The sequence below is a fragment of the Mustela putorius genome, unplaced genomic scaffold (assembly GCF_011764305.1).
Source record: "Mustela putorius furo isolate JIRA1106 unplaced genomic scaffold, ASM1176430v1.1 tig00000139_pilon_pilon_pilon, whole genome shotgun sequence".
NCBI classification, from domain to species: domain Eukaryota; kingdom Metazoa; phylum Chordata; class Mammalia; order Carnivora; family Mustelidae; genus Mustela; species Mustela putorius.
This window is the reverse complement of record NW_025421293.1, coordinates 5,514,961-5,542,618: the sequence shown is the minus strand read 5'-3', so window position 1 is coordinate 5,542,618 and position 27,658 is coordinate 5,514,961. Positions and strand designations below refer to the sequence as shown.

General features: G+C 49.8%; 1 protein-coding gene across 1 annotated transcript; it reads left to right on the top strand.

Moving 5' to 3' along the window:
* The first annotated feature begins 2,878 nt into the window (after positions 1-2,878).
* Positions 2,879-27,658, top strand: EIF4H (eukaryotic translation initiation factor 4H). The gene is made up of 6 exons (XM_045074952.1): positions 2,879-3,034; positions 18,853-19,040; positions 20,977-21,041; positions 21,129-21,225; positions 25,408-25,545; positions 25,847-27,658. The coding sequence occupies exons 1-6, from the start codon at positions 2,976-2,978 to the stop codon at positions 25,984-25,986; spliced, it is 687 nt and encodes a 228-aa protein (XP_044930887.1). The 5' UTR covers positions 2,879-2,975; the 3' UTR covers positions 25,987-27,658.

Here is a 27,658-nt window from a genome sequence, read left to right as displayed (position 1 = left end):
AGAAGACAAACTCCAAGCATCCTTCTTCTTCAAACATTCCCATCCTTTGTCTGATAAATTTGAGATCTTTCTAAACAGTTTTTTTTTCCCCAGTTATTTTGCCAAGTCCGCCCGCTTTTAGTGCCAGAGGACTACCGTTTTGGTTACAGAGACAACATCATGCGCCTAGAAGGAGAACTCCTCAAGTCAATTTCCACTTTTCTCATACTCCGATTCACTTGTTTGGAAAGTCTCTGACCCTGAGTAACACGCTTGTAACAGAAATGCTACTGTAGCTCAACAAAGATGCTTACTGAGAACAGGAAGAGGATCTGTACACACGTGCCGAGTATCCATGCGTCTTTGCACAGAAACTGACTATTCAAATCACTGACCGTAATCGTGACATGAAAATGATTCAGATTGGGGTTGTTTTAGGTATGGTAACAAGATCACACCAATCAGAACTTAAAAAACAGCCGAATACTAAAAACTGAGATCACAATGACTATTAATTCTGTCTTATACACAAAGAACTGACATTTGCCTGAGGTCACATCGCTAGTAGTGAATGGCTTGGCCAGAATGAAACACAAACAGTTTGAAATGCAACGGGCAGGCCTCACCACTCACTACACAAAAGGGTCCCAGAGAAAGTGACTTCTGCTTGGGCCTCAAGGGGTTGGGCGGGGGGCTCCCAGGCACTGTAAAGGCTAGGATATGCACTCTGCAGAAGAAGCTCTGGAACTTTCTAGGGCTAGCTTCCATCCTTTGGATCCCTGGCAGGAGGCAGGCTGTGTGCTGGAGACCCGAAAAGAGAAAGGGTTTTAGCTAGTCGTAGTGCGGCCTGAGGCTGGCCCTGGGTGCTGGCTGGATACAGCAGGGAGGATTAAGTTGGAATTAAGGGGATGAGCCAGCCGTCAGCCTTTCTAGAAGTTTTCTGTCTTTTTATTTCATTAATGATCAATTACCTCCTTATCATGTAGGGCCCTATGGGGGATGACAGAGAACCCAATATGGGTTCCTGTCCCCCAGGATTTCACAGTGGGAGACTTTATGATAAAAAGTGTAAGGCCCCCCAAAAAAAGTGTAAGGCCATTTAAGAATAAATATTAAGGGGCACACCTGAGTGGCTCAGTGGGTTAAAGCCTCTGCCTTCCGCTCAGGTCATGATCCTAGGATCCTGGGATCAAGCCCCGAATCGGGCTCTCTGCTCATCGGGGAGCCTGCTTCCTCCTCTCTCTCTGCCTGCTTCTCTGCCTACTTGTGATGTGTCTGTCAAATAAATAAATAAAATCTTAAAAAAATTAAGGTCTCAATAAAACTGGGAGAAAGGAAATAAAAATAATAAGGTTTCCATTCAGTGAAGTGCATTTACGTACGTTCTAAGAGTAATGGAGTGATGGGGGAGAGAGGTCGAAGGAGGGTCCAAGTTCAAACTCTGCAGGGACAGAAGCAGCCCTATAGTCCTAAGGAGGCCAGGCACATGGATGTGTGCTTCATACAAATTATGGTGCACCAGGAATTTTCCCAACACAACGCTTAGGAAGTAGGCGATACCCTCCCCTTGAACAGATGATAAAATTGAGACAGTAAAGAGGTTAAGTAACTTGTTCAAAGTCACGCAGCTAGCAAGAGACAGAGCCCAAGGACCTCTGGATCTACCGCACAGTCAAGTGGGTTTATCACTTGGAGATAAAAAGAGATGAAAGCAAAAAAAAAAAAAAAAAAAAAAAGGAAAAAAATAAAAGACTTCATAGCCGTTCTGTCCATCCCAGCACCGGGAGAAAGCAGCAAAAACTGCCTAAGCAGAAAAGCACCGAGCGTATAGTGCAACAATCCCGAGGTTCTTTTTAAATCTAGATACAGGGGCGCCTGGGTGGCTCAGTGGGTTAAGCCGCTGCCTTCGGCTCAGGTCATGATCTCAGGGTCCTGGGATCGAGTCCCACATCGGGCTCTCTGCTCGGCAGGGAGCCTGCTTCCTTCTCTCTCTCTCTGCCTGCCTCTCAGTGTACTTGTAATTTCTCTCTGTCAAATAAATAAATAAAATCTTTTAAAAAAAAAAATAAATAAAATAAATCTAGATACAATGTATCACCGAGAAGCCCGGGGAAGCGCCGGTGTCATTAATTCTCGTGGCATCCCCGCTCTCCGCTACGGCTAGATGAAATTCAAGTCCGTGTTGAATTCTTTCCGGGCGCGATGACCTCTGCAAGATCGGGATGCGCGAGGCGCCGGCTCGACCTCCGCTCCGCTCTCCGCCGCCCGCCACCCGCCCTGAGGCGGCCGGGGGACCCCCCCCGGGACGCGGGATCCCGAGCTGCACCCCCACCGCCTGGCACGCTCGGATCCTCGCCTCTCCGGGGCCGTCCGTCCCCGTGCATTCTCAGCAAGTGCCCAGCTTGGGGGCGGGGGCGCGGGGAGGGAGGGGGTCCCTGGAGGAGGCAGCCCTTACTCGGGTGTAGGCGGGCGACCCTCTGCCCAAAAGAGGGCGTCGGGAGCGGGGCCAAGCGGAGCAGGCCTCCGTGGGGCCTGTCCGGTCCGGAGTACGGAACGCTGAGGGGCAGCCGGCAGCGCAGCGCGCCGGGCGCAGGGTCCCGGGCCAGCCGCCCGAGGGGCCGTGGGAGCGCGCCGAGCCGGCCACCCACCCGAGCTTCCCGCGGGACAGCCCGGCCGGCGCGCACGGGCGGGGCGGGGCGGGGGCGGCGGGCGTCTGCGGGTGAAGCCCCGGGGCCAGCACACAATGGGCGGGGGCGCGAAGCCAGGCGCCCCGCGGCCGCGCCGCCGCACCACGTGGGCCGCAGAGCGCGCCGGGCCAGCAGCGGCCCGTCGGCCCAGGCCGGGCGCGGCGCGGCGTACGTGCGCGCGCGCGCGCGTGCGTGCGTGCGATTTGCGATCAGGCGGCGCGGCGGACAGCCCCGGCGGCGGGGCGGGGGGAGTTATATTGCGGGGTCCTTCCTCGCTCACCCTGGTTCCTCTCGGAGCGGAGACGGCAAATGGCGGACTTCGATACCTACGACGATCGGGCCTACAGCAGCTTCGGCGGCGGCAGAGGGTGAGGCGGGCGTGCGCGGGCCCCGGCCGGGCGCGGGGGGCGGGCGGAGTCGGGGACCCCGGGGGCGGCGGGCGGTCGGGCGGGGGGCGGCCCGGCGGGGCCCGCGGAGGCCTGGGAGAGGCGCCGGCGGGGCCGCGGCCTGGAAATGGCGCGCTCCGGGAGGGGGCGGCGGCGGTTAGGCTCCCCCGCGTCCTGCTCGCGGCGCAGGTCGCCCCCGTGTGTCCCGCCGCGGCCGCCGCGTCGTCTCGGCCCTGCCTCGGCCGCAGGGCCAGGCCGCGGTGGCCCCGAGCGCCCGGGAGGACGGGCTCCCGCGGCCGTCCCCATCCCCCAGGGCGGCCGGGCCCGCGCGGGGCTCTGCTGCAGCGCGGGGCGGGGGCCGGCGCCGGGCCCGCTCCGGTCGCGGTCGGAGTCGCGGCCTCCGGCGGTCGCTGCCCTGCCGGCTCCCCGGCCCGCTTCGCTGGGAGGCCGGCGGACGGCGTACGGTCGGGAGGGCGAGGGGCGCCTCCCTTCCCTGGCGCGCGAGGCCGGGACTGGCCCGATCGGCGCCGGGAGACGGGGGGCCCCGAGCAAAGGAAAGCACAGTCGGATTTCCTCCTGCTGTGTCTTGGGTCAGGGCGCCTTCGTGACAGGTGCTCTGTGCTTCCCGGCGGAAAACCTTCCGCTCCTCCCCGGTTTCTCCTTCTCTGACCTGGGGAAGGAATCGCAGTTAAGCCTCGTTCTGACTTCGGTCGTATCCAGACCCTATATAATGGAGACACCTCGTTTCCACGCTGGGTTTTGCGCGATTTTTTCTTTCTTTCTTTTTTTTTTTTTTTTTTTAAATGCAAGTTTCCTTCTCCAGAATTCAGGAGATGGGCTCTTAGGCATCTTCCTGTTGGTGAAGGACACACTCGGCCATTGTGTACTTTGACAGAAAGGATTCCTTTCCCAGGATAACCCTACAATAGTGCCTACTGAGGTGTCCGGTCTCCTGGGTTTTCAATCCGAGAAGTATCTTTGTTCGGTGAAGAGCGATCTTTTAAAACCTCGGTTTGGGACTGGCTCAGACAAAGGCTGTTCGGGTGCCGGAGTGTACCCGGTATTAATGACACTGGAACATGGGAGTCCGGGAAGGTGGAGCCACCTGTTCTTTTCAAAGAATATTTTATTTGCTAATAAAAAAAAAAAAAAAAAAGAAATAGATGTCGGACGACCTGTAAAAGTACTTGCCTTTGGGGTATGTTTCTAGACGTGAAATTTGCAGCTAAGTCATCTTGAAATTTAATAACTGGGATTTTTGTTTTGTTTTGTTTTCCAGTTCCAAGAAACATTTGGAAGTGCCCAGGAAAACTCTTAAACAGAGGGGTTTGGTTTGATTGAAGGCAGATCCGAGGAGTTTTAGTTGGGTTTGGGACTATAATAAGTTAGTCATATTAATTTTGAATCTGGGTTTTGGAGTTTGGATGGGTTTTTTTTTTTTGTTTTGTTTTGTTTTCTTTTCTTTTTTCCCCTTACTCTGCCTTTTGACAGACTTGCCAGCTGTTCCGATGACTTCAGGTGTTTGAGGCAGACTTTCAGTGGATGTCACATTTTGACAGTTGGGTTGCCTTGAAACGATATCAAGTGGTCGAAATTCTCTTGCTTTGCTCTTTGTTAGAAACATCAGAAGACAAGTAAAAGATGTTAGCCCTGTGTCCAGATGTGCTGCAGTGGGAAAATAGCTAGGCCCTCTGCATGTCCTAAACTTACTTTTTTTTTTTTTTAAGATTTTATTTATTTATTTGACATACAGAGATCACAAGTAGGCAGAGAGGCAGGCAGAGAGAGAGGAGGAAGCAGGCTCCCTGCTGAGCAGAGAGCCAGATGCAGGCCTCACAGGATCCTGGGATCATGACCTGAGCCAAGGCAGAGGCTTAACCCACTGAGCCACCCAGGCACTCCTGTATGTCCTAAACTTTCTGATAAAAAGTCACTTTACTGTTAAAGCTCTTCACATCTGACCTTGTTGGAGCTTTCCGCTTGACTTCAAATCCATGTAAAACTACACGGGAAATACCACTCAGATTTCTAAAAGTTGTTCTAAAAACCTATTGGTGAATTTGTGTGTTGATGTAAACAGTGTCTGGAACAGGTCCAGAAGCTTCGCAGACAATCAAACATGCCGCTGTGTGGCCTGGGCCGAAGCTTCCTTTTCCAGTGTCAATGTTAATTTTATTTTATTTTATTTTTTTTTTTTTTAAGATTTTTATTTATTTATTTGACAGAGAGAAATCACAAGTAGACGGAGAGGCAGGTAGAGAGAGAGGAAGGGAAGCAGGCTCCCCGCTGAGCAGAGAGCCTGATGCGGGACTCGATCCCATGACCCTGAGATCATGACCTGAGCCGAAGGCAGCGGCTTAACCCACTGAGCCACCCAGGCGCCCTCAATGTTAATTTTAATTTCGTTGTATCTGGAGTTACTAAGTTACTGGTTTCTCTGAAATTTAGCAAGATGGTAGGCTAGTTGATAACCTTCAGTGATCATTTCTACCGTTATGCGCGTTATGTGTCACATCCACAGATGTCTCAGTGCTCTCTGCTTATGCTTAGGCATTTTAGAAGGTTGTCGCTTCTGGAAAGCCAGTCTTTTGCATCGCTGTGTTTGGTACTTCAATACCAAGACACCTTCCTCTAGTCTGAAACACCTTAGCTGAGTAAGAGGTCTCAACTCTAAGCCACTTGGGTCACAGACTAAAGGAATCGCAGGTTTGAAGTACATGGTCATAACAAAAAACTTGGTTTTAATAATTATACATTCCCTGTAAGTTTGTTTTGTAGTCGTATGTAGTAATCAGTGCTGTTGTCAGGAAGCAGGGTTAAGCTACTGCTTAATTTTCTCCACTTACAGAGGCATGTCCCTGGCAGCCAGAGAGAGACCTGGGGACTGCATTGCCGGCCGAAAAACAAGTCCAATCAGAATTCCAAATTAACGTAGTTAACTGTACTAGATCTGGAGTGTATTTTGTTCGGCAGTTTGCTAAATTTTCTTCCTGGGTTTTAATTCCTCATTTGCCATTGGTGGTAGAGTACTAGTGTTTACATTGCTGACTACAACACGCTTTTGAGTGCTCCCATCTAAAACCATCAGTTCTGAGAATCAGTGGAACTTGGAGGTAGCAAGAATTGAAATTGCTGAAAATGGTACCTTCTGAAAAGTGGTAAAACTACACGTTTTAAGTATTCTTCATCAAGTTCTAGGTTGGGGGGAGGGGGATTGGAATTCTAGCTTTTGAGTCTTCTTAGACTTAAGCTTGGCATCTCCATCTAAATTTCTAAGCATATCTTAAGACTAAAAGGGGGAAGAAAGCAGTCTATAAAAACTAACTATTTGCATCGATCATGGTAGAATTCATGAAAGTATTTAAAAGCTTATTTTTAAAATCCTGTTTGCCTACCGAATGACAAGTAGCTTGGGGTTCCTGTCCTCCTCCCCCCCCTCCCCACTCCCTAATCTCCCAGTGCTTGATTCTAAATCATTATCTTCTATGAAGTACTTGGCTTTACCAAGAGCCTCTGACACAGTTTGGGGGAAAGGCCTAGATTTGGATTAGAATCAGGCAGAGAGGACAAAGGTCAGGTGTCAGCTGAGCCTTGAACCACAGACTAGCTGTGAGACGGGGGACCGGTTCCTTTACCTCTCTGAGCCTCATTTCCCCACATGTAAGATAGAAACTCTCTGAGGGTATCAGGAATACTCAGTGAGATGTCTCAGGCATGCAGCATGGCGTCCGGTATGCTTATTAAATCTTAGCTCTTGATTTATAATTTTTTATAAATTATGATTTTTACTAAAAATCTATAATTTTTTTAGTTCTTAAAATACTTCCCTTGCATCAGTAAGAATGGGAAAATTTCTGTTGAATTAATGAGTGAATTTTTACTTTCCTGGCTGCATTCCTAAAGCCAAGTAAGCAAAATCTATTCAGTACATAGGTATAAAGCATCTTAGGAGGAGCGTACTGTATTATAAATGAATGCTAGCTGAGTAATTCGTTCTTGTATGTTAATTGGTTTCTTACACAATTTATGCTTGGAATATTTAGTGTAAGTGCTTCTGAGATTCCTAAAAACTTTCTTAGTATATTTCTGTTTTGAAATTAACCTTTAGTGTTCTGGGAGGCTATGATGCAAGTTCAAGCAAGTAGCCTTCCCAGAAACTTGGACCATGTTAAAACATTGGTGGGGGAGGGGTAGCAGTCCCAAGTTTAGACACCCACCCCCCCTTCCAGTCTCCAGCTTCTCCTAGAACTAGAAGAGAGGGGTGGGTGGGAGAGCATGTCGTGCCTCTGCAGTCCGTTTGTACAGCTGGTTCGACCTGCATACTCGGGCCACCACGTAAGTGATTGCTTGATTTTTGATAGAACTTAACAACTGTAAGACCTAAGTTGGCTTTTTTAATTGAATGTCCTTGGTTCTTTGAAGTTTTCCACATTTTTTTTTTAATTTTACCTATTTATGACAGAGAGAGAGAGAGAGGGAACACAACCATGGGGGAGCTGGAGAGAGAGAAGCAGGCTCCCGAATGGGGCTCGATCCCAGGAGCTGGGACCCTGACCTGAGCAGAAGGCAGACACTTAACGCCTGAGCCACCCAGACGCCCCTCTGAAACGTTCTTGCTGGGACCCCGTTGAAGACATGGCATCTCTGGTTAAACCTTGTATTTCGGGATAGGGCCCACAGGGCATAGTTCAGGGGGATTCTTCACAAGTGCGTGATTTGCAGCGTGATGGGTTGGTTGTTACTGGGTGACGCCGATCTTCCAGCTGTTGGCACGTTTCGTTATAGAGCATCAAAAATCATGTTTATTAATATCACCATTGATTTTATCAGAAATTTCAGGTATTGTGAGGTTGTCAAGCTTATGCTGATGGATACAAGTTTTCTTTTTTCTTTTCTTAAGATTTATTTATTTATTTATTTATTTGACAGACAGATCACAAGTAGGCCGAGAGGCAGGCAGAGAGAGAGGAGGAAGCAGGCTCCCCGCCGAGCAGAGAGCCCAATGCGGGGCCCATGACCCTGGGATCATGACCTGAGCCGAAGACAGAGGCTTTAACCCACTGAGCCACCCAGGCGCCCCTACAAGTTTTCTAAAACTTTATTTTTTTGCCTAAAAGCCCAGTCTGCATTTTATCATTGGTAACAGATACTATTTTCTTTGAAGTGACAGATTCACTTCATTTTCAAGACAGTGTCTGTCTCGGTGGCTTGGGTACCTGGTCATGGTCTCTAGGTCCTGGGATTGAGCCTAACATTGACCTCCAAGCTCAGTGGGGAGTCTGCTTGTCCCTCTCCCTCTGCTGCTCCCCCTGCTTGTGCGCTCTCACTCCCTGTCAAATAAATCTTTTAGAGAAAAGAAAATGTCAGCCTGATATCAAAGTCTGAATAACCATTGTTTAGGTCTTCAGGTAAAAATGGTGTCCACAAAAGGAAGAGCTAGTTCAGCTTGTAATTCACTTGAGCGAGTGTTTTCCTGGACATAACCATTGCATTTCTTTTCCTTCCTTTTTTTTTTTTTTTTTTTTATTTCATTCATTTTAGAGAGAGCACAAGCAAAGGGAGGGAGGGGGTAGTGGTGCGGAGCCCGGTGTGAGGCTGAGTCTCATGACCGGATACCGTGCCCCGATTGGAAATCAGGAGTTGGAAACCCAGCCGACTGAGCCACCCAGCCGCCCATGACCATTTCCAAGTGTACAGTTTGCCAACCCTAATGCCTACAGTGACACTCCCCATGCTGTGTCATTGCCACCACTGTTCCCAGACCTTTATTCTCACCATCCCCGAACAGAAACCCGTTAAGCACCTCTTAATTCATTTCCATTCATTTAACTTTATAAACCTTTTTGGCTGTTCTCTTTTCATCTGTCTTCCCCCATTGTGGGGAGGGGACAGTACTTTCAAGCCAGTCACAGCATCCTGTCATTCTGCCTTAGAGTACTTCTAAACCTGCACACACATATCAAGCTGCCCAGGGGTCTCTTTCTAACCACCAGCGTTTCTGTTGCCCAGTTCATACTCAGTTTTGCATAGTTGCCTCAAGAACTTTTTCATAGAGGACACATGGGTGGCTCAGTGGGTTAAGCCGCTGCCTTCGGCTCAGGTCATGATGTCAGGGTCCTGGGATCGAGCCCTACATCGGGCTCTCTGCTCAGCAGGGAGCCTGCTTCCTCCTCTCTCTGCCTACCTCCCTGCCTGCTTGTGATCTCTCTCTGTCAAATAAACAATAAAATCTTTAAAAAAAAAAAAAATTGGGGCACCTGGGTGGCTCAGCTGGTTAAGCCACTGCCTTTGGCTCAGGTCATGGTCCCAGAGTCGAGTCCCACATGGGGCTTCCTCTGCTCTGCGGGGAGCCTGCTTCTCCTTCTCCCTCAGCCTTTCCCCCTCCTTGTGCTCTTTCTCTCTCTGTCAAATAAATAAATAAAATCTTTAAAAAAAATTATTTCATAGAGTTGGCCTTTTTGAATCTGCAGAAATCTTGATTACGGAGCATTTAAAGCACAAAAGTAGAGTCCAGTGTGATGACACACTTAGTGTGCCTGGACCCGCTTTGTAGAGTGACCACTTGTATCTCATCTGTACTTCCGCGCGCTTCTGGATTGTTTTCAGGCACATCTTAGACATCACATTTCATTTCAACTGCAAGTACTACAGGATGAGCTTCAAAGTACAGACTCTAGAAAATGTGACCACTGGGGCGCCTGGGTGGCTCAGTGGGTTGAGCCTCTCTACCTTCTGCTCAGGTCATGATCTCAGCATTCTGGGATCGAGCCCCGCATAGGGCTCTCTGCTCAGCGGGGAGCCTGCTTCTCCCTCTCTCTGCCTACTTGTGATCTCTCTCTCTCTCTCTCAGATAATAATCTTTTTATTAAAATGTGACCACAATATTTTCACATCCAAAAACTTCCCAGTAAATGTTTTGATTTCTCTTAATTAGCTGATACATTTTGGTGTACAAACCGATTTGTTTGAATCAGAAGCAAAAGTTTGCACATAGCTTTTGGTTGCAGGGCCCACTAAAATCTCCTGATAGGTTCCTATGAAGTAGGGGTGTGTGTGTGTACCTTTTTTCAGGACCCTTTCAAAGCATTTGATTCTTTTTTATTTAATATTTAATAAAATATTTAATATTTTATTTATTGAACAGAGATCATGGGTAGGCAGAGAGAGAGAGAGGAAGAAGCAGGCTCCCCGCCAAGCAGAGAGCTGGATATGGGGCTTGATCCCAGGACCCTGAGATGATGACCTGAGCCACCCAGGTGCCCCAAAGCATTTGATTCTAGCAGCTTCCCATGTGGAAGGAAGCTAGAAGTTAAATTTGTTATTAGCAGAAAACAGTACATACTAAGTATTCATCTTAATACATATGTTTTAGTGCAAGTAACAATATGACATTTCTTTTTTTTTTTTTTTTTTGAAGTATAACATACAGTGTTGTATTCGTGGTTTTTCAGATAGTAAGTAGAGAAGAGAAGAACTGGTAGTTTTGTATGCCTTTGAATTCTACCTTTTAACTGGTGGTCTGTCTGTGGCACTTTGTACTTCTCTAAATAATTGAAACGTGGGGCGTCTCGGTGGCTCTGTCGTTAAGCGTCTGCCTTCAGCTCGGGTCATGGTCCGAGGGTCTTGGGATCGAGCCCCGTGTCGGGCTCCCTACTTGGTGGGAAGCCTGCTTCTCCCTTTCCCACTCCCCCTCCTTCTGTTTACTCTCTTGTGGTCTCTCTCTGTCAGATAGATAAAATCTTCCAAATAAATGAATGAATGAAACTTGTAGATCATATAAAATTGACCATCACATGAAAATGTGAAGTTTTCTTCAGAACAAATTGGAGCTGGTAGTATGTGGAATGTCTGGTCTCAGATAAGCATTCAAATTTAGAAAAAAAGAATTCTTGGCTTATAAAGTACAAACTAATCCATAGAAATAGTTTACATCATAGCTTCAAGACAGATGTTTTTTGTGGCGGTATTCTCTGAGGACCAATAAACAGCTTGAGGTTTGAGTTTTTATTTCCTCTGAAAAATCTGGAACCTTGGATTGAATAAGCTTTTGCACATGTCAAGTTACTAAATTAATAACCCATTTATTTGCTTTCAGTGATGTGTGGGAGCCCAAGATTTTATTACATTGTGATAAGTGCCTTTTTGCCTAGTAGGAAAATTTCCTAAAAGACCATGTAAAGCAGAAGTCCCCCTTGTGTTCGTGGTTCTCTTATTACAAGGCTTTCAGACTGCCCGTCCTGTCCTGGTGGTAGTTGATGAGGTTAGTTTCCTGTGACAAGCTTTTCTTACAGATGAACCGGAAGAGAACCGTGAGTGTTCCCCACGAGTGTAGCCGTGCTGTTGGGCAAACTCCTCATTATTTGTACAGTTAGTTCACCGTCGGGCGCGTAAGTGTACGTGTCTTTAGTCGTCTTGGTCACAGCCAGAAATGTTTCTGACAAACACTGAAGTACGGTGGCTCATTTGCTTGAGCCTCTGCCTTCGGCTCAGGTGATGATCTCAGGGTGGTGGCGTGGAGCCTCGTGCAGAACTCCTGGCCGAGCAGGGAGTTGATTGTCTTGTCTGTGTTCTCAAATAAATGGATAAAGTCTTAAAAAAAAGAAAGGAGAAGAAGAAAGAAACAAACTCACTTAAGTACCTAATTGAAGAAGTCATCTAAATACATGTAACTCTCTTACATTTTAGATCTTTTTCCAAATACAATAACCCATATTGGTGGAAGAAGTTACTTGTGATCCTGAGAGCAGCGGCTAGGTCTGTGTCTTCATGCCTCCCACCCGCGCTAAGTACCAGAGACTGTAATCGTTCTGAAGATAAAACCAAATTCCTGCCTTAGAACCACTTTGGATTTCCCTGCAAGGCTTGCTTTTTTTTTTTTTTTTTTTTTTTTTTTTTTTAAGATGAGACTGATTTATGAAAACCTTGTTCACAGTAGAAAAGAGCTTCTTGAAACAGGGTTCACCACTGATCCTGCCCCTGCCCCCAGGGTTGATCAAAAACGTTCAGGGGCTTTCATGCCTGTCCTGTAGTAATGCCAGGTATCAATTTAAAGGGGTTTAATCGGGAATGCTGAATGGAGGCCTTGGAGATTGCATACGTTTAGCAGAGGGAGATGTTTGTGTTTTTTTAAGATTTTATTTATTTGGGAGAGATCACAAGTAGAGAGGAAGGGAAGCAGGCTCCCTGTGGAGCAGAGAGCCCAATTCGGGGCTCTATCCCAGGACCCTGAGATGATGACCGGAGCCGAAGGCAGAGGCTTTAACCCAGGTGCCCTGGGAGATGTACTTTTAATAAAATAAAAATAAAGTACTGTACATCTGTGCTGCATCGGGCTAGTTTTCGAAGACCTAAGCTACAGCTAAAATGTCATGTGGCTTTGGATGGGCTTGAGAAGTGAGGATCTGGATAAACAACCTCAGTTAGCAGAGTTTTGATCGGGGTTCAGTGATTTTAATCAGTGTGTCCTCCTAATGTAAGATGCTAGTGATAGGGAAGATAAATCAGTGTATGTGAAATGAGGCCTTGGCTTTTCAGAGTTCAACCTTTTTTTGTTATTTTCTAGAAACCGAGTAAGTTGCACATTTTGACTATTACTATTTTATTCTTTTTACACATGTTGAGTGGGTTTTGTTCTTGACTTGTAGTGTTTGTGATTTTTTTCTTTTTTCTTTTTTTTTTTTTTTTTAAAGCCCAGCAAGGGGCTGGAACTCAGGACCCTGGGATCGAGACCCAAGCTGAGATCAAGAGTCGGGATGCTTAACCGACTGAGCCGCACAGGCTTGTGACTTTTTTATATAAGATCCCGCGTGGTGCCACGTGTGGACAATGTAATCTACCCAGTAAGCATTCTCTGGATGGCGCATGGAAGAGCGGGGCTGTTGATCAGCTCCACCAGCGCGGTGTCCCTAACCTAGAGGTAACAGGAGGACACCTGATGTTGCAAATACCAGAGTGTTAATGCTCTGTGCTGGGTATCTTGGCACTGGTCTTGAGTTTTCAAGAGTGGCAGCAACAGGGCTTAAGTTCTGTGTAGCTCGTAAAGGCCGCTAGAGATGTTTATAGGTTCCTCTCCCAGAGAAGAGCTTAGCGTGAGTCCTCCCTTTTTCCTGATCTTTCTTACTGGGGCAGTCAGTCTGGGGCACTTCCTTTTCCTTCTCGCATCTCCTGACTGGATCTCATCCCAGCTCTGATACTCTCGGCTCTCTTGTCTTCCAGTCCCCTCTCCCTCCAGGCTCTCCTGGTCGGACTGTTCCTCCTCTCCTCCTCCTGGACTGTCTGTCCTCAGTTAGTGTCTCGTGAAGAGTTCAGTATTTCCCCGTGTGCTCGGGAACGTGGAGCGGCCGAATCGACTGCTCCCGGGGTGTCTTCCGAATGACCTGCCGTCCTTTGTTCGGGATGTGGTTTCTCCTTTCCAGGTGCCTGGACCCCCTCAGTGGAAGCATCAGCTCCTTCGGGGCAGGGACTCTGAGCTGTGAGCCCTCTACTGTGCTCTGTACTTCGTAGACATTGTCCAGATTTTATAGCCAGTTTGAGTGAAGAAGAGGGACTTGTCTCTAAAGATTTTTGGTCAGACTCAGAGTTGAAAGTTAGATTCCCTGAGTTACTGAGGATGTAATTTACCTTAAAACTTGCATATGTTGTTTTCAAAAGCAGTGGCCTGCCTGACGGGTAGTGGGAAGCAGCCGTGAGCAGGGAGGATGGTTGGGGAGTGGAGGGCGCAGTGTGATCGGGCCAGGGTTTGCAGTGCAGACCAGAGGGGAGGTGGGGGCTGCTGTGGCCTGCTGCCACAGTTCATCTGTTTCTACCGGAGCAGCGTGGCCTTGGGCGTGTTTAGACTTCCCTGTAACGTTTCAGTGTTGTTATTAAACTTTTATAAAGCATTCAGGATTTATGAGGTGTTTTTATGATCAGTTTTTAAAACTTTATAAAATAAAGATTGGAAGTATTTGTCAGTTACAGACCAGCAAACTGAGGCAGCGCGGTAATTTGGAAGAGGTCTTCCCGCCACCTTTAAAGCTCACATGACTCTTCTCTCCCTGTTATTTTTAACCTATTCTAGAAAGTGTTTTCGTGTAACCTAGCTTGTTCAGTTAGAGGATCTTAGGTATCTTAGGACTTTTAGCTCAGGATTTCCTGGCGTTGGGGGTTTTTTATTCTGTGGGCTGCTACCAGGCTGGACCCTTTCGTGACCTGCACATGTGCTCTCTGCTTTGTCTCTGTCACTCTTGTTGCTCAGGTTGCTGGCACACTGTAGAGTTCCACTTTTCTTTTTTCTTTTTTTTTTAAGATATTATTTATTTATTTGACAGACAAAGATCCCAAGTAGGCAGAGAGGCAGGCAGAGAGAGAGGAGGAAGCAGGACCCTGAGATCATGACCTGAACCGAAGGCAGAGGCTTAACCCACTGAGCCACCCACACACCCCAAATTCCACTATTCTAACTTGTAACCGTCGGAGCCAGTAAACAAAGCTAGCTGGGGGGGGGCTGTTCCCGTCCCGCCGCACTGGCTGCCGTATCCTGTCTTCAGCAAACTACTCGCTGAAAAGCTAAAACACACTTAAGTCCCGTAGAACTGACCACGTCAGATTGGGTAGCGTTTAGGGCCTCTGCAGTGATTCTTGGAAAAGCCTCGAATAGTAAACCAGTGGCAGTTTTGTGAGGCTCAGGTGAAGGGAGCAGTTAATGGGCTGGGTTAGCTGTTCCCACATTTCTAGCTTTCCAGACACTGCTTGCCCGGCGCCTGGGTGGCTCAGTGGGTTGAGCCTCTGCCTTCGGCTCAGGTCATGATCCCAGGGTCCTGGGATCGAGCCCTGAATCGGGCTCTCTGCTCAGCAGGGAGCCTGCCCTACCCCCCCCCCAACCTGCCCTCTCGGCCTGCTTGTGATCTCTGTCAAGTAAATAAATAAAATCTTTATTTTTTTTTTAAAGATTTTATTTATTTATTTGACAGAGATCACAAGTAGGCCGAGAGGCAGGCAGAGAGAGAGAGAGAGGAGGAAGCAGGCTCCCTGGGATCATGACCTGAGCCGAAGGCAGCGGCCTAAACCACTGAGCCACCCAAGCGCCCCATAAAATCTTTAAAATACTGCTTGCCTGGGACACCTGGGTGGCTCAGTGAGGAACCTGCTTCTCCTTGTGTTGGTGCGCATGGGCGCTTGCTCTCCAACAAATAAATAAAATCTTTTAAATAAAACCAAGTACTGCTTCCCTGAAATGGGATTCTTTCGTCTTCCCAAAGCCAGGGCTGGGTTCCTACCCGACCGCATTCTTCTCCGTGTCCCGGTCACTGGAGGAGCTCAGCCACCCTGCTTATCTAGACTGCGCAGGGGCCCGGAGCTCAGAGCCGGGACCCTGCACTCCCAGGCCTGCATCCAGCGGTCCATGTGAGGGCATCCCACGGGCCCCTTGAGCGCGCCTTCCTGCCTCTTCTCTTAAATTTTTAAAAAATCATTGTAGGGGCGCCGGGGTGGCTCAGTGGGTTAAAGCCTCTGCCTTCGGCTCAGGTCATGATCCCAGGGTCCTGGGATCAAGCCCCGCGTGGAGCTCTCTGCTCTGTGGGGAGCCTGCTTCCTCCTCTCTCTCTCTCTCTCTCTCTGCCTGCCTCTCTGCCTACTTGTGATCTCTGTCTGTCAAATAAATAAATAAAATTTAAAGAAAAATCATTGTAGCTGTCAGCCATGTGTACACGCACGCGCTCGCATATATACACAAACACGCCGGCATGTGTGCTCAGTTACTTGTGTTTATATGTCCTGCTCACTTGTGAGCTGTTTGAGGGCAGGGGACTTTCTGCCAGATGTTTAGTAAATGTTGAATAAATGAATTTAAGGTTATTAAAAGTATGATTCATCCTGTGTTTTGATGGTTTTCCAAATGTTTATACTTAACACCGTAGCTTACATACTCCATGTTCAGTCTCAAAGAGTGTCTTACTGAAAATATTTTAGCGTTTAGGGGCACCTGGGTGGCTCAGTAAGTTAAGCAGCCAACTCTTGATGTCAGCTCAGAGCATGATCTCGGGGTCATGGGACCGAGCCCCATGCTGGGCCCCGCATTCAGCAGAGGGGGCTGCTTGGGATTCCCTGCACCTCCCTCAGCACGTGTGCGCCCACACACCTGCGCACGCTCTGGCTCGCTCTCTAGTACATCTTATTAGGGGCGCCTGGGTGGCTCGCCAGTTCAGCGCTTGCCTTCAGCTCAGGTCATGATCTCCGAGACCCAGAACTGAGCCCCACATCGGTCTCCTTGCTCTGCAGGGAGCTTGCTTCTGCCTCGCTCGCTCTCAAATAAATTTTAAAAAGTGTTTTGGGGTTTAAGATCATCGAGAAAAGAACAGTGGTGTTGCAAAGAGTACAGAGGTGCAAAAATAAGTCGATTTACTAAACTTCATGGGGTGGGAGCTGGAGCCAGTGGAATACAGTTCTCTGGAAAACAAAACCGGATTTCTTAACCGGAAGGAGCAGGGTTCTGAGTCACTACACTTAAAAAATTTTAGCCATCTAAGAATTAGGTCATGATTTGGTGCTGCTAAAAACGGGTCTTAAAGAATAATATTTATCAGGAAAGATGGGGAATTTCTTTCATGATATTTCTAGCAAACTGTGGATCAAAAGCTAAGTTACTTTCCATGACTTGTACTGGTGCTTGCCCTATAGAAAGGATGACTTTGAGCAGATCTTTGTCGGGAGGAGATTCCTTTAAAATACTCCAATGTCTCCATAAAAAGAAAACGCCACCTCCCTCTTTTGAATTTTTTTCCCTCCTGTGTTCTGCAAACGATAAGAACATTTTCAGACCCACAGTGGACACTGTTAGAGTGACAGGGTTTGAGTTTGCTTTATCTTTAGGCTAGCCGCCTTCGCCTTCTTTGTGTTGAAGCCTCCGGGGCTCTTGGGAGAGCAGGGCGGTTCTCACGGTTCTCACGGCCCTGCCGGCCACCGCTCCCTGCAGATCGAGCGTGGAAGCCTGGAAGCCGTGATGTCTGTACGTGCCGTATCCAGATCTCTCCATCTGCTTTTTTTTAGAGCTGTTTGTTCCAGAATCAAAGATGACATGTAGCATTGGTTGTCATGTTTCATTGGTCCCCCTGCCTTTCTTGTCTGTCATGATCCATGCCAGAATACAGGGCACACGGACAGCTCAGGCCATTGATGAGCTTTGTCTGAATCAGCCCCGCTGCGGTAGTGGGTACAGAGGAATGGTTTTCTTTTCTTTTCCTTTCCTTTTCCTTCTTTCTTTCTCTCTTTCTCTTTTAGAGTTATTTAAGAGCGGGCACAAGAAGGGGAGAGCAGAGGGCGAGGTTCAGGCAGACTCCGCACTGAGTGCAGAGCCGGACGCGGGCCTCAGGACCCAGAGATCGTGACCTGAGCCGAAGTCCGATGCTTAGTCAACTGAGCCCAGGCACCCCAAGAGTGGTGGTTTTCTTTTTACATGACGACTCCTACTTTTATGCGTTGACATTCTTACTGATGTAAGGAAGAGCTCCCCTTCCCCTTCATTCATTTTATGGACTGTTTTAGAGCAGTTTTACGTTCACAGCGAAATTGATCAGAAAAGACAGTTCTGGGGGTCTGGGTGGGCAGTTTGCTTGAGTCGCTGCCCCTTGGTTTCCCTTCAGGTCCTCATCTCAGGGTCAGGAGATTGAGCGCCGCAGGGAGTCAGTCTCTTAAATCAGTCTTTGGTGGAGGGAGAAGAAAACACAGTTCCTGTGTCCACCTTGCACATGCACAGGAGCACAGACGGCCCTGCCGTCGACACCTGCACTGACCGTGTTGTCACACAGTCGTGGTTTACGTTGGGGTCACTCTTGGTAGTGGACGTCCTGTGGGCCTGACGAATGAATGTACAGTGGCCCCAGCTGCTGCTTCCGTGTCTGTAGGACATTTTGAGCCTCGGGTTGTAGGGGTGACTGTTGCTCCGGCCGTGTGTGCCGTGTGCCGGGTATGAGGCACCATAATCTGTACCTCTCAGTAACTAAGCTTTGTTCGTTAGCATTACCTAATACTTACCCAGTTTTACAAATAAACAAAGCTTAGAGAAATGGAGTAACTCCTTAAGGTCGGATGGTGAAGTAAGTTTGTGGCCGAGCTGGGATTCAAACCAAAACCTCTACAGATGAGTGAGGAGCTGTGGTCGAGTCCGGCTCCTGCCTTTTTTGCCACTTTTGAGCCCCGTAACCGTAGACACATCACCCTCTCTTGTTGCAGGGGAGGAATGGCATTGAGGTTTAAATGGATTCGTAGTACGCCCTTGAGGATCAGGGAGGTCGCGCGGGCAGTGGTGGAGCGGTGGAGCGTGCATGTACGTAGCACTTGATGTACAGCAGCTCAGGTTTTCATGAGGCTGTATTGGCCGCAGCGTGACGGTAGCGAGAAGCACGTGTGTTCTGTGTGGGTCACGGCGGCTCTAGAGATCCTTCCTGAACACAGTGCACTGACTCTGGGCAGTTCGCTTCAGCCTGGATGAGGACAACCAGGCACGAGGGAGGGCGTTTGCTAAGGTTTTAGGATGTAAACCATTTGTAGACACGGAGTCCACGTAAATAGGTAACCAGCCACGCCGGGGGTACATTCTCTTCGGATTTGCAGGGAAATGTGTGTTTATCTAGGTTCCGTGCTTCCATGGACATTTCTGTCACCAAAAAATAGGCCCTTGGTCATGAAGGATATTTTGGGATACTCTTGGTAATTTCACGTTCCAGTGGAGCAGTAACCCTGGGTGGTGTGGCTGAGCCGGAGACATTGCCCTTGTTCCCTGCGCGGGGGCGAGGAGACTTGAATCCTGTCTGTTTCCCCTCCAGGTCCCGCGGCAGTGCTGGTGGCCATGGTTCCCGCAGCCAGAAGGAGCTGCCCACAGAGCCCCCCTACACAGCATATGTAGGAAATCTACCTTTTAATACAGTTCAGGGCGACATAGATGCTATCTTTAAGGATCTCAGCATAAGAAGTGTACGGCTAGTCAGAGACAAAGATACAGACAAATTTAAAGGTGAGTTGGGGGAATTCTTACTGTGCGTTTTTGTAGAGGGAGGGTTGAAACCACAGTCTTAGAGAACCAGAGGGCTCCACTTATGAAAGTGTTTGAAATATTTGTCCGAGTAGCTGAAATAAACACGGTCCTTTAACCTGTAGGCTTTCTGTTCTACTTGGGGCGAAAATGTTTTACTCGTGCTCTGATTTGTAGAAATAGGCATATGTGTATGCCCGAGTCAGCCAGCTGTTTGCCTGACCCAGCTGTGCTGTCTGTGCTGTCAGGGAGGTCCCTCGGGGGGAAATGAACAGATAAAATGGAGGACTTGGCAGGTGCATTTCACCTTGGCCCGACTCCTGGCATTTTGCTTTGAAGTTTTCCTGTAATCTAGGTATTTGTATAGAATTCATACGTACTGTCACTACATTGGTGACTTTGGAGTTTGTGTGTGGAAGAGGGTTGGCTCAGATTTCAGATCAAGTTAGTGTCTGTAGATTAGTCTCTCTGGGGCGCTCGAGTGGGAAAGCAGTAAGAAGGAAGAGTCATAGGAGCATTATCTCTGAGCTTTCAAGAGTCCCTGAGGGGAGGCGTGCTCCCTGAGAGCACGGTGCGAGAGCATTTGGCTTACATTATTGATCCAGAAGAGCATCGGGGAAGGTACGGAGTGATGTCCAGCGAGGGAGAGGTGTGAGAAGCAGGGGTTTCGTGCATCTGGGCAGTTCTGTGTATAGGCAGTACTGTGATCATGTTGAAAGTTTTTTGGCTTTAGAGCCTGAAGCCTTATGATAGGAATGGCCCAAACAATGAAAACAAACCTGTCCGATCAGCCCACCAGTGTCCCTCCTAGAGGCACCAGGAGTTCCAGGCTTCAGGGGAGTTGGGCGTTGGGAGGGCAGCCTGTGGGGTGAGTCTGCAGAAGCACGTTTCAGTGTGTCTCCTAGAGGTTGATCCTCCCTTTCAGCCGCTCTGAAGGGTGGCATGGGTGAGCTGGCTTTGTTGGCCTCTTGGAACGTGCGGGCGGTTTCCTCAAATACTGTAGACATTGGATCCGCTTAGGGGGGATGGTGGGGACCCTCCAGCCAAGCAGTGGGTTCTTTTGTAAGTTACTGCTGAGCAGATGGTGAACAGGACAAGTTTGGACCCAAGTCTTGGGAGCACTTGCGGTCCAGTGGGCTTTGAAGGGGAAGTGCAGTCCTGGTGCAGGGTACAGTGTGAACGCATGGGGGCGGGGGTGCGTGCTTAAGCCCAGAGTTAGTCTCCCGGTGGCAAGGAAGGGCCTTGGAAAGAGTGGGGGGGGGTAGCTAATGCAGGGGTTGACGTGAGGAAGTATGGTTTCCTCTGCCTGCAATGTTGTGTTTACGGTCTCACGGCCGAAGCCGGCATCAGGGCACAGACTGTGGGCTCACGCGCTCGGACCCAGGCCATCTGTTTCTCCGTGAGCATCACACAGAGGATGCCCTTGTCACTGTGTTTTTAGCTTTAGAGAACAGCTTCTGTACCAGCCACCTGAGGAGTAAGTCGTAGGCATCTTCCGCCTGTTCCTTCAAAGCACGTTCGGTCTTGTCTTCGAGATCTGTGTCTTAAAGCCCCAGTTGGGTTCTGTTAAAGTTAATCAAAAGTCAGAATGAACAGCTCTTCACAGTGACCCAGGAAAGGTTTTAAGATGATGGTTAAAACTCATAAAAAGAAAGGTTTTTTATAAAAACACAGCTGCCTAAATAAATAAAATCTTAAAAAAAAAAAAAAACAGCTGCCAGATATTTCAGAGGATATAAACATGAAGAAGGAATGCCAGGTATTTTCTGTTCACCAAAAAAATACAGTCTCTCTTCTGGGCTCTCCTAGTCCACCGTGCCCTAGCTGCTGCACCAGAGTGGGGAAATGGACCAGACAGGGAGCCCCCCTGCCTTCACCCAGAGTTCCTTGAGGAAATTGGGGTTTGTTTCTCTTGCAGGATTCTGCTATGTAGAATTTGATGAGGTGGATTCCCTTAAGGAAGCCTTGACATACGATGGTGCGGTAAGTATCTTCTGCTTTTCTGTGCGTGTTAGAAGTCGCGGTGTTTTCTCTTGCCAGTACTTAACACTGTTTTCCCATTACCATTAGCTCTTGGGTGATCGGTCACTTCGTGTGGACATTGCAGAAGGCAGAAAACAAGATAAAGGTGGCTTCGGATTCAGGAAAGGAGGACCAGATGACAGAGGTGATTGGTTCTTCCGTAACTTGAATGTGAAACTTGCTGTACGCCCGCTGACGGTGGTTCCCGGAGTTACCAATAGAACTGTCTCACGGGTCTGATACGTTTTCGCAAGCTTTTTTTTTTAAGATTTTATTTATTTATTTGACAGAGAGAGATCACAAGTAGGCAGAGAGGCAGGCAGAGAGAGAGGAGGAAGCAGGCTCCCTGCTGAGCAGAGAGCCCGATGCGGGGCTCGATCCCAGGACCCCGAGATCATGACCCGAGCCGAAGGCAGCGGCTTAACCCACTGAGCCACCCAGGCGCCCCCGTTTTCGCAAGCTTTTAAACACTAGTAAAAATGCTGAGAGGGAATGGACCAGACTTCTGTAAGCCTGGGGCATTTCGGTTTGGTTTTGTTTCTGTTGGAGGCCAGAACTCTTCTCTTAACTCCTGCGAATTTCTCGTCACATGAGTTGTCATCTTCCGGTGAATTTTTCCGTGTTTGTGCAGCAAGGTAATGGTGCAGCCTCAGCTTTTCTGGTGTGTATCTCAGGAATGGGTGACCCTGGAGAATCTAGGGTGGGCGGGATCCTCGGGGATGACTTCCTTTCCGGGATCAGCATTCACAGCATTGCCACTTACCTTGCAGTGGCCTTGCTGGGAGCAGCCTGGCCGGACCACTCTGTTAGCTCACGGTGTAGGTGATGTTTTCCTGAAAGGTCTCCAGGCGTGCACCAAGCCTCTGTTGGCGGCGGAGTGTGTGGGATAGGACTGGAGAAGCCTCCGCTGTAGGCGGGGTGCACGGAGCCCTGGCCCGGCTCCGCTGGGCCTCCGCCGGGCCTCCGCCGGGCCTCCACCGGGCCTCTGCCTGCAGTTCTCGTGGCGCCTTCATCTCGGGAGCCCCCTGGGCGGTGCGGGTGTGCACGGACACACGGAAGCACGCCTGCCTCCAGAACTACTTGCAGAAATAGTCCGGAGGTTTTGGAAGCTTACGGGAGGCCTTGGGTCACTGTGATTCTTGGTGGCCCCCGCTTGCGTGGCTGAAGTCGTGGAACTCCGCTCCCTCCCGGGTGGGCCGCATCCACCTGACCGTTGTCTTAACTGACCCGAGAGGCCTGGCTCACTCCTAAACGAGGCCTGGCTCACTCCTAAACGTTTCTCTTTATGTTGTTTGTTGTGGTGGTTTTTGTTTTTAGTAAATAACTCACACAGGTAATAAAAATGGCAGTCGTGTAGAAAGGTAAAACCCTGAGAAACCAGTCTGTTATGTTTCCTAGGAGTTCTGCTCTCCACAGGGTCTAAGATAACATCAGTGACCCCACCCACCCTGTCCCCCTCCCCTCCCCCCATCAAACCAAATTCAGCGCAAAGTATTTGGTGAGTATGGGAGGAAGTAGGACAAGCTGGTGTAGACCAGAATTCTTTAAAATTCTTTCCAGTCCCCCTGTAACTAAACAGATGACTGCTTATATCTGTTGCAGAACTCAGTTTCTTATAGCCGATCAGAACTTATTCATAAAAATACAGTCTCATCCAGTAAAACTGTAATTTTACGTATAAGCTGGTCTCTGAAACACGCAGCAGAGGGCTTGCAGAGTCAGTCTAGGTGCAGCCGTTACTGGCCTGAGGAGTAGTGGTCTTGGACCTGTCGGTTTTGGATTTCTGGTATTAGTGGAACAGCCCTCGAGCTTGTGACTGGGGAAGCGTGGAGGTTACCTAAGGAACGGTTGCCTTAGTTGGATTTTTCCTATCGGAAGCTGAGAACACAGCGGACAGGACCTCGACACCTACCAGGGCCTGTGTCCCACGGCAGGGTTTTGGTGGTCTTTATTTTTATTTATTTATTTATTTTTAAGATTTTATTTATCTATTTATTTATTTTTAAAGTTTTTTTTATTTATTAATTTGACAGAAATCACCAGTAGACGGAGAGGCAGCCAGAGAGAGAGAGAGGGAAGCAGGCTCTCCGCTGAGCAGGGAGCCCGATGCGGGACTCGATCCCAGGACTCTGAGATCATGACCTGAGCCGAAGGCAGCGGCTTAACCCACTGAGCCACCCAGGCTCCCCTTTAGTGGTCTTTAAAACCACATATGCCCACACAGAGGAGTTAATGCCTATATGCGTTATTTGTGAAAATCCATCTTTTCTTTTTTGCTCTTTAAAAGAACGTTGCTATTTTTATTTGCTTTTTTATTTTTTAAAGATTTTATTTATTTATTTGACAGAGAAAGAGACAGATCACAAGTAGGCAGAGAAGCAGGCAGGGAGAGAGGAGGAAGCAGGCTCCCCAACGCGATGCATGGGCTCGATCCTAGGATCCTGGCATCATGACCTGAGCCGAAGGCAGAGGCTTACCTAGGGAGCCACCCAAGTGCCCCGAACGTTGCTGTTTTTAAAATCATACGTGCTTGGTACAAAGAAAACTCAAGCAATACAAAATAAAAAGAAGAAAGCAAAGTCCCACCACCAGAAGTAGCCTGTGCGTTAAACTAAACTTTGTTTTTAAAAAAAAACACCTTACAAGGGTCTCATGCTGTGCCACCTAAAAAATCTGTCTCCACACTTAATGAAAAGGCATTCTTGAGTGTGCCAGACCTTGCTTTAAACTTCATCCTCTTCCCCTGCTCCTTATCAGAAGAGATTCTGTCACGGGCACCGGTTTCTGCCTCTGCCAAACCTGCCTCGCGCTCCTGGACAGAGCGGTCGTGTGTCTCTAGTCGGTGGGAGTGGGAGCTGACCGGTGTTGCACGCTGGTAGCAGGAGTTAGTTACTCGTGCAGGGGAAGTGACTTCCGTACCCACGCGGGAAGGTGCGCTTTCTAGTTTATTGGCGGAAAATGTCAGGCTGAGTGTTTGAATACCAATTGTGCTCATTGAACCAACACTGTAAGCTCTGGTTCGAAGAATTCTGGAGAGACTCTTACCCCAGCTGTATGCCTCCCAGTGTGTTTCCCCATCTCAGTGCTCCCGTTGGCCCGAATCTGTTTGAAATCGTTTTCATTTCTTGTTAAAATTGATGTTGTCCGACTCTGTTTCTGAGCCGGGTTTCGGGTAACTTGATCTCTTCCCCAGTTCCTTGGCCAGCCTTGCAAACATCGTATTCTCCACGTTCAAGGGAGTTAGGGTTAAAGCTCTGAGAAGCCCAGGTGAGCAGACACCAGACAGACCATTGCCCCCGGGGCAGGCAGCAGGGTCAGCGTCCTGAGAGTCTCTGGTCGTGACGCTTTGGTCAGCCGATCAGCCCGGACCTTCTGGTGTGGATATGTTGGAAAGACCCCTTACTTCACCTTACTCACGTGTGCTGTTGATTCGTGGTTCATCCGACCCTGAACTCACAGCAGCAGCACCAGGACGCTGCCCGAGTGCAGCTGACCTAACGCACGTCGCCCAGATGGGGTGCAGGGCCGTCTCCTTGCACTGCGAAGACCGGGCGACCTGCCACGCTCCAGCCGGGCGCGGCTCAAAACAGTGCGGTCGCCAGGGAAGTGTGCCAAAGAGCAGAAAACCTAGCACTGACCGGATTGGAAGGACACTTAGAGTCTGAGCTGACAAGGCGGCCAGGCATTGCCTTCGCTCGGCCTTAGCTGCAAAACACGCATGTCAGGGGCGCCTGGGGGCTCAGTCGGTAAGCGTCTGCCTTCGGCTCTGGTCATGATCCCAGAGTCCCAGGATCGAGCCCTGCATCAGGCTCTCTGCTCGGCAGGGAGGCTGCTTCTCCCTCTCTCTCTCTCTGCCTCTCTGCCCACTTGTGCTCTCTGTCAAATAAATAAAGTCCTTATAAAACAAAACAAAAATAAATAAGTAAAAGGCTGCTTAGCTCGACTCCCCTCTAGCTGGAAGTCTTGCAGTGACATGTGAACCTAAAGAAAAGTTGAGGCTGTCCAAGCCTGTGGAGAGACCCTCTCCCCACGCGGCTCCCTGCAGGCTCCCCGGAGCCCGGCCGTCCTCTCCTGCACAGCGGAGCAGGTGTGCAGCTGGGGGGCGGGGTGCCCTGTGCCCCGGTGCGCCCCCCTCTTCCGGGGCTGAGCCCAGCACATTCGCGCTTGATTGACAACACAGGTGCCTGACTTTTCGGTCTTCACTTGCGCTTTATTTCACAAAAGCTGCCGACGTTGGACGAACTAAGGAATTGCAGAGCAGACCGGCTGCGTGGGCAGCTCTGAGTCAGTGGCTGAGAAAGTAACGCAGTGTCCCCTCCTCCTTCAGGCTTCAGGGATGACTTCTTAGGAGGCAGGGGAGGGAGTCGCCCCGGTGACCGGCGAACGGGCCCCCCGATGGGGAGTCGGTTCAGAGACGGCCCTCCCCTCCGAGGGTCCAACATGGACTTCAGAGAACCCACAGAAGGTAGGACGCTGCTTCCTCCCCGGAGGGTGTCTAGCCGGGGTGCGCTGGCTGTACGCCCCCCACACACAGGTCTTCCCGTGCCCTGGGCAGTGGCTTCTGTGGCCCACCCCGTTGTCTTAAATAGCGAGCTGACCTTTGCTAGAATGTTCGGGGTGCGCTTGCTAGTTAGAAAGGTCTTCGCGGCTGGCTTGCTAGTTAGAAAGCGGGCCAGGTCGGGGCAGGGGGGCCTCAGTGGGGCCATTTCACCCGCACGGGGAAGGGGGTCCGTTCTCGATAAACCATGTTGGCTTTTCTCCCGCAGAGGAAAGAGCACAGAGGCCACGGCTCCAGCTGAAGCCTCGAACGGTCGCAACGCCCCTCAATCAAGTAGCCAACCCCAACTCTGCTATCTTCGGGGGAGCCAGGCCCAGAGAGGAAGTCGTTCAGAAGGAGCAAGAATGAGCTTGCGGCGGGGAGGGAGCGGGGTGTGGGGGAGTTAGCGCGAGACCACAGCCTGGCCAGCCCCCCGGGCCGGCGGGCCTGCGCCTGACCCCCGTCCCCTCTCGTACAACGGAAACTCAGAGCTTGTGAGCGCATGTCAGCAGTTAACAAGTGGTTTTTAGTACATTCTTGGCTTTGCTGCACCTATCTAGTGCCTGTCTCGTGCTTTCCTTCTTTTTTTTTTCTGCCTCTCCTTGCCTCTCTCCCTTCTGTGCTCTCTCCTTCCCGCACCCGAGTGTCTCCCGGGCGACGGAGGCAGCCGCCGTGGGCGTCCTCTGGTTGGAGGTGCTGCTCCGTCTCTCTCCTGTGCTTTCTCTCTTTCCTTCAGACGCACTGGCCAGACCCGGTTGTTTCTTTGAGTTTTCTCGGCGCTTCTCTCCTGACCTGCATGTTGAGTTCTGTATTGCTGTGGCTTCCAGGGGGGGAGGAGAAAACCAGGGAGGAAGTCACAGACTGGATAGCTTCTCGTTTTTATTCCGCTGTGATCAACATATACAGAATTTGAGGCACCTTGTTTCCAAAACAAGGATAAAATACCCGTTGATCCTTCAAAATTCCTTCCTGTCCCTATTTATAAGCAGCCCTGCCTCCGCTGCTCCCTCCCTGCGCAGGTGGCCCGAGCAGAAGAGGCTCTCCGCTCAACCGTGGAACCCAGAAGAAGGGGTAGCGGCGCGGCGAGCCGGAGAGGACCCGCCGAGCGCACTGCTGTGGTCACACCCACTGGGGTGCCTTCAGCACACTGTGCGGGCCGGTTCCCTCCTTTCTGCCGGCCAGGGTGCTCTGGGGGGACCGAAGGGCGGCGGTGGCAGAGCCACACCGGGCTGCCCTGACCGCGTGGACGCGGCCGCTCCTCTGGTCCCCGCTGTGTGTGGAGCCCGCATCTCTCCCTTGTGTTTCTCTCTGCTCCTTGGTGTAGCAGCGAGCTCCTGTGCTTCACAGCTTCCCTGGATTTTATAATGAAAATGGGCCTACAGTCTGGCACTTTACTTGATGAATTGAGGATTTTACTATGCAGAGCCGACAGGGACGTCCGGGTAGCCGGTGGGTGGCTCTCAGCCACCAGGTCTCCTCCTGGGGGCAGAGCTGCTTGTCCCCACACAGTGAGTTCGGCACTTGGTGGGGGCAGGGGGTGGCCGTGGCCTTGGAGCTGGAAAGCCTGCGTGTGAACAGCTCGGTTCTGCAGCGCCCAGTCCCACTCTGGGCCGCGGGGAGCGGCTCGGGGCCGGCCAGCGGCTGGAGCCCCGGGGGGAGAGCCCCGCGCGTCCCCGCCGCGGCTCTGTCCCGGGGTCTCAGCAGTTACAGAACTCTCTCTCCTGTCCTTTCTTCTCCTGCCTCTCTGCTTCTGAAATAAGAACCATTTGTGTGACGCCAATACTTAACTTACGAAAGACATGCATTATGTGGTCGTAGTCAAACCCGATGCTTTCAGATGACCTACTTACATCTTCCGTGGGGAAAAGATTAAGAACAAAACAAAATCATCTAAACTTCTGGGCCACCCGGTTGACTTTTAAACGTAAGAACAGAATTCCAAACACTTCACACATTCAGCTATATGACAGAAAGGAAATCTATGGATATGGTATTTTGTGAATGATCTTTTAAATAAAAGAAAACCTTACGTAATATTTAA

Bases quoted from the DNA above. Each gene is read 5' to 3' on its own strand.
- EIF4H (XM_045074952.1), top strand. From the start codon at position 2,976: ATGGCGGACTTCGATACCTACGACGATCGGGCCTACAGCAGCTTCGGC. The intron at 19,041-20,976 runs GTGAGTTGGGGG...TTTCTCTTGCAG, and splicing joins AGATACAGACAAATTTAAAG to GATTCTGCTATGTAGAATTT. The intron at 25,546-25,846 runs GTAGGACGCTGC...TTTCTCCCGCAG, and splicing joins CTTCAGAGAACCCACAGAAG to AGGAAAGAGCACAGAGGCCA.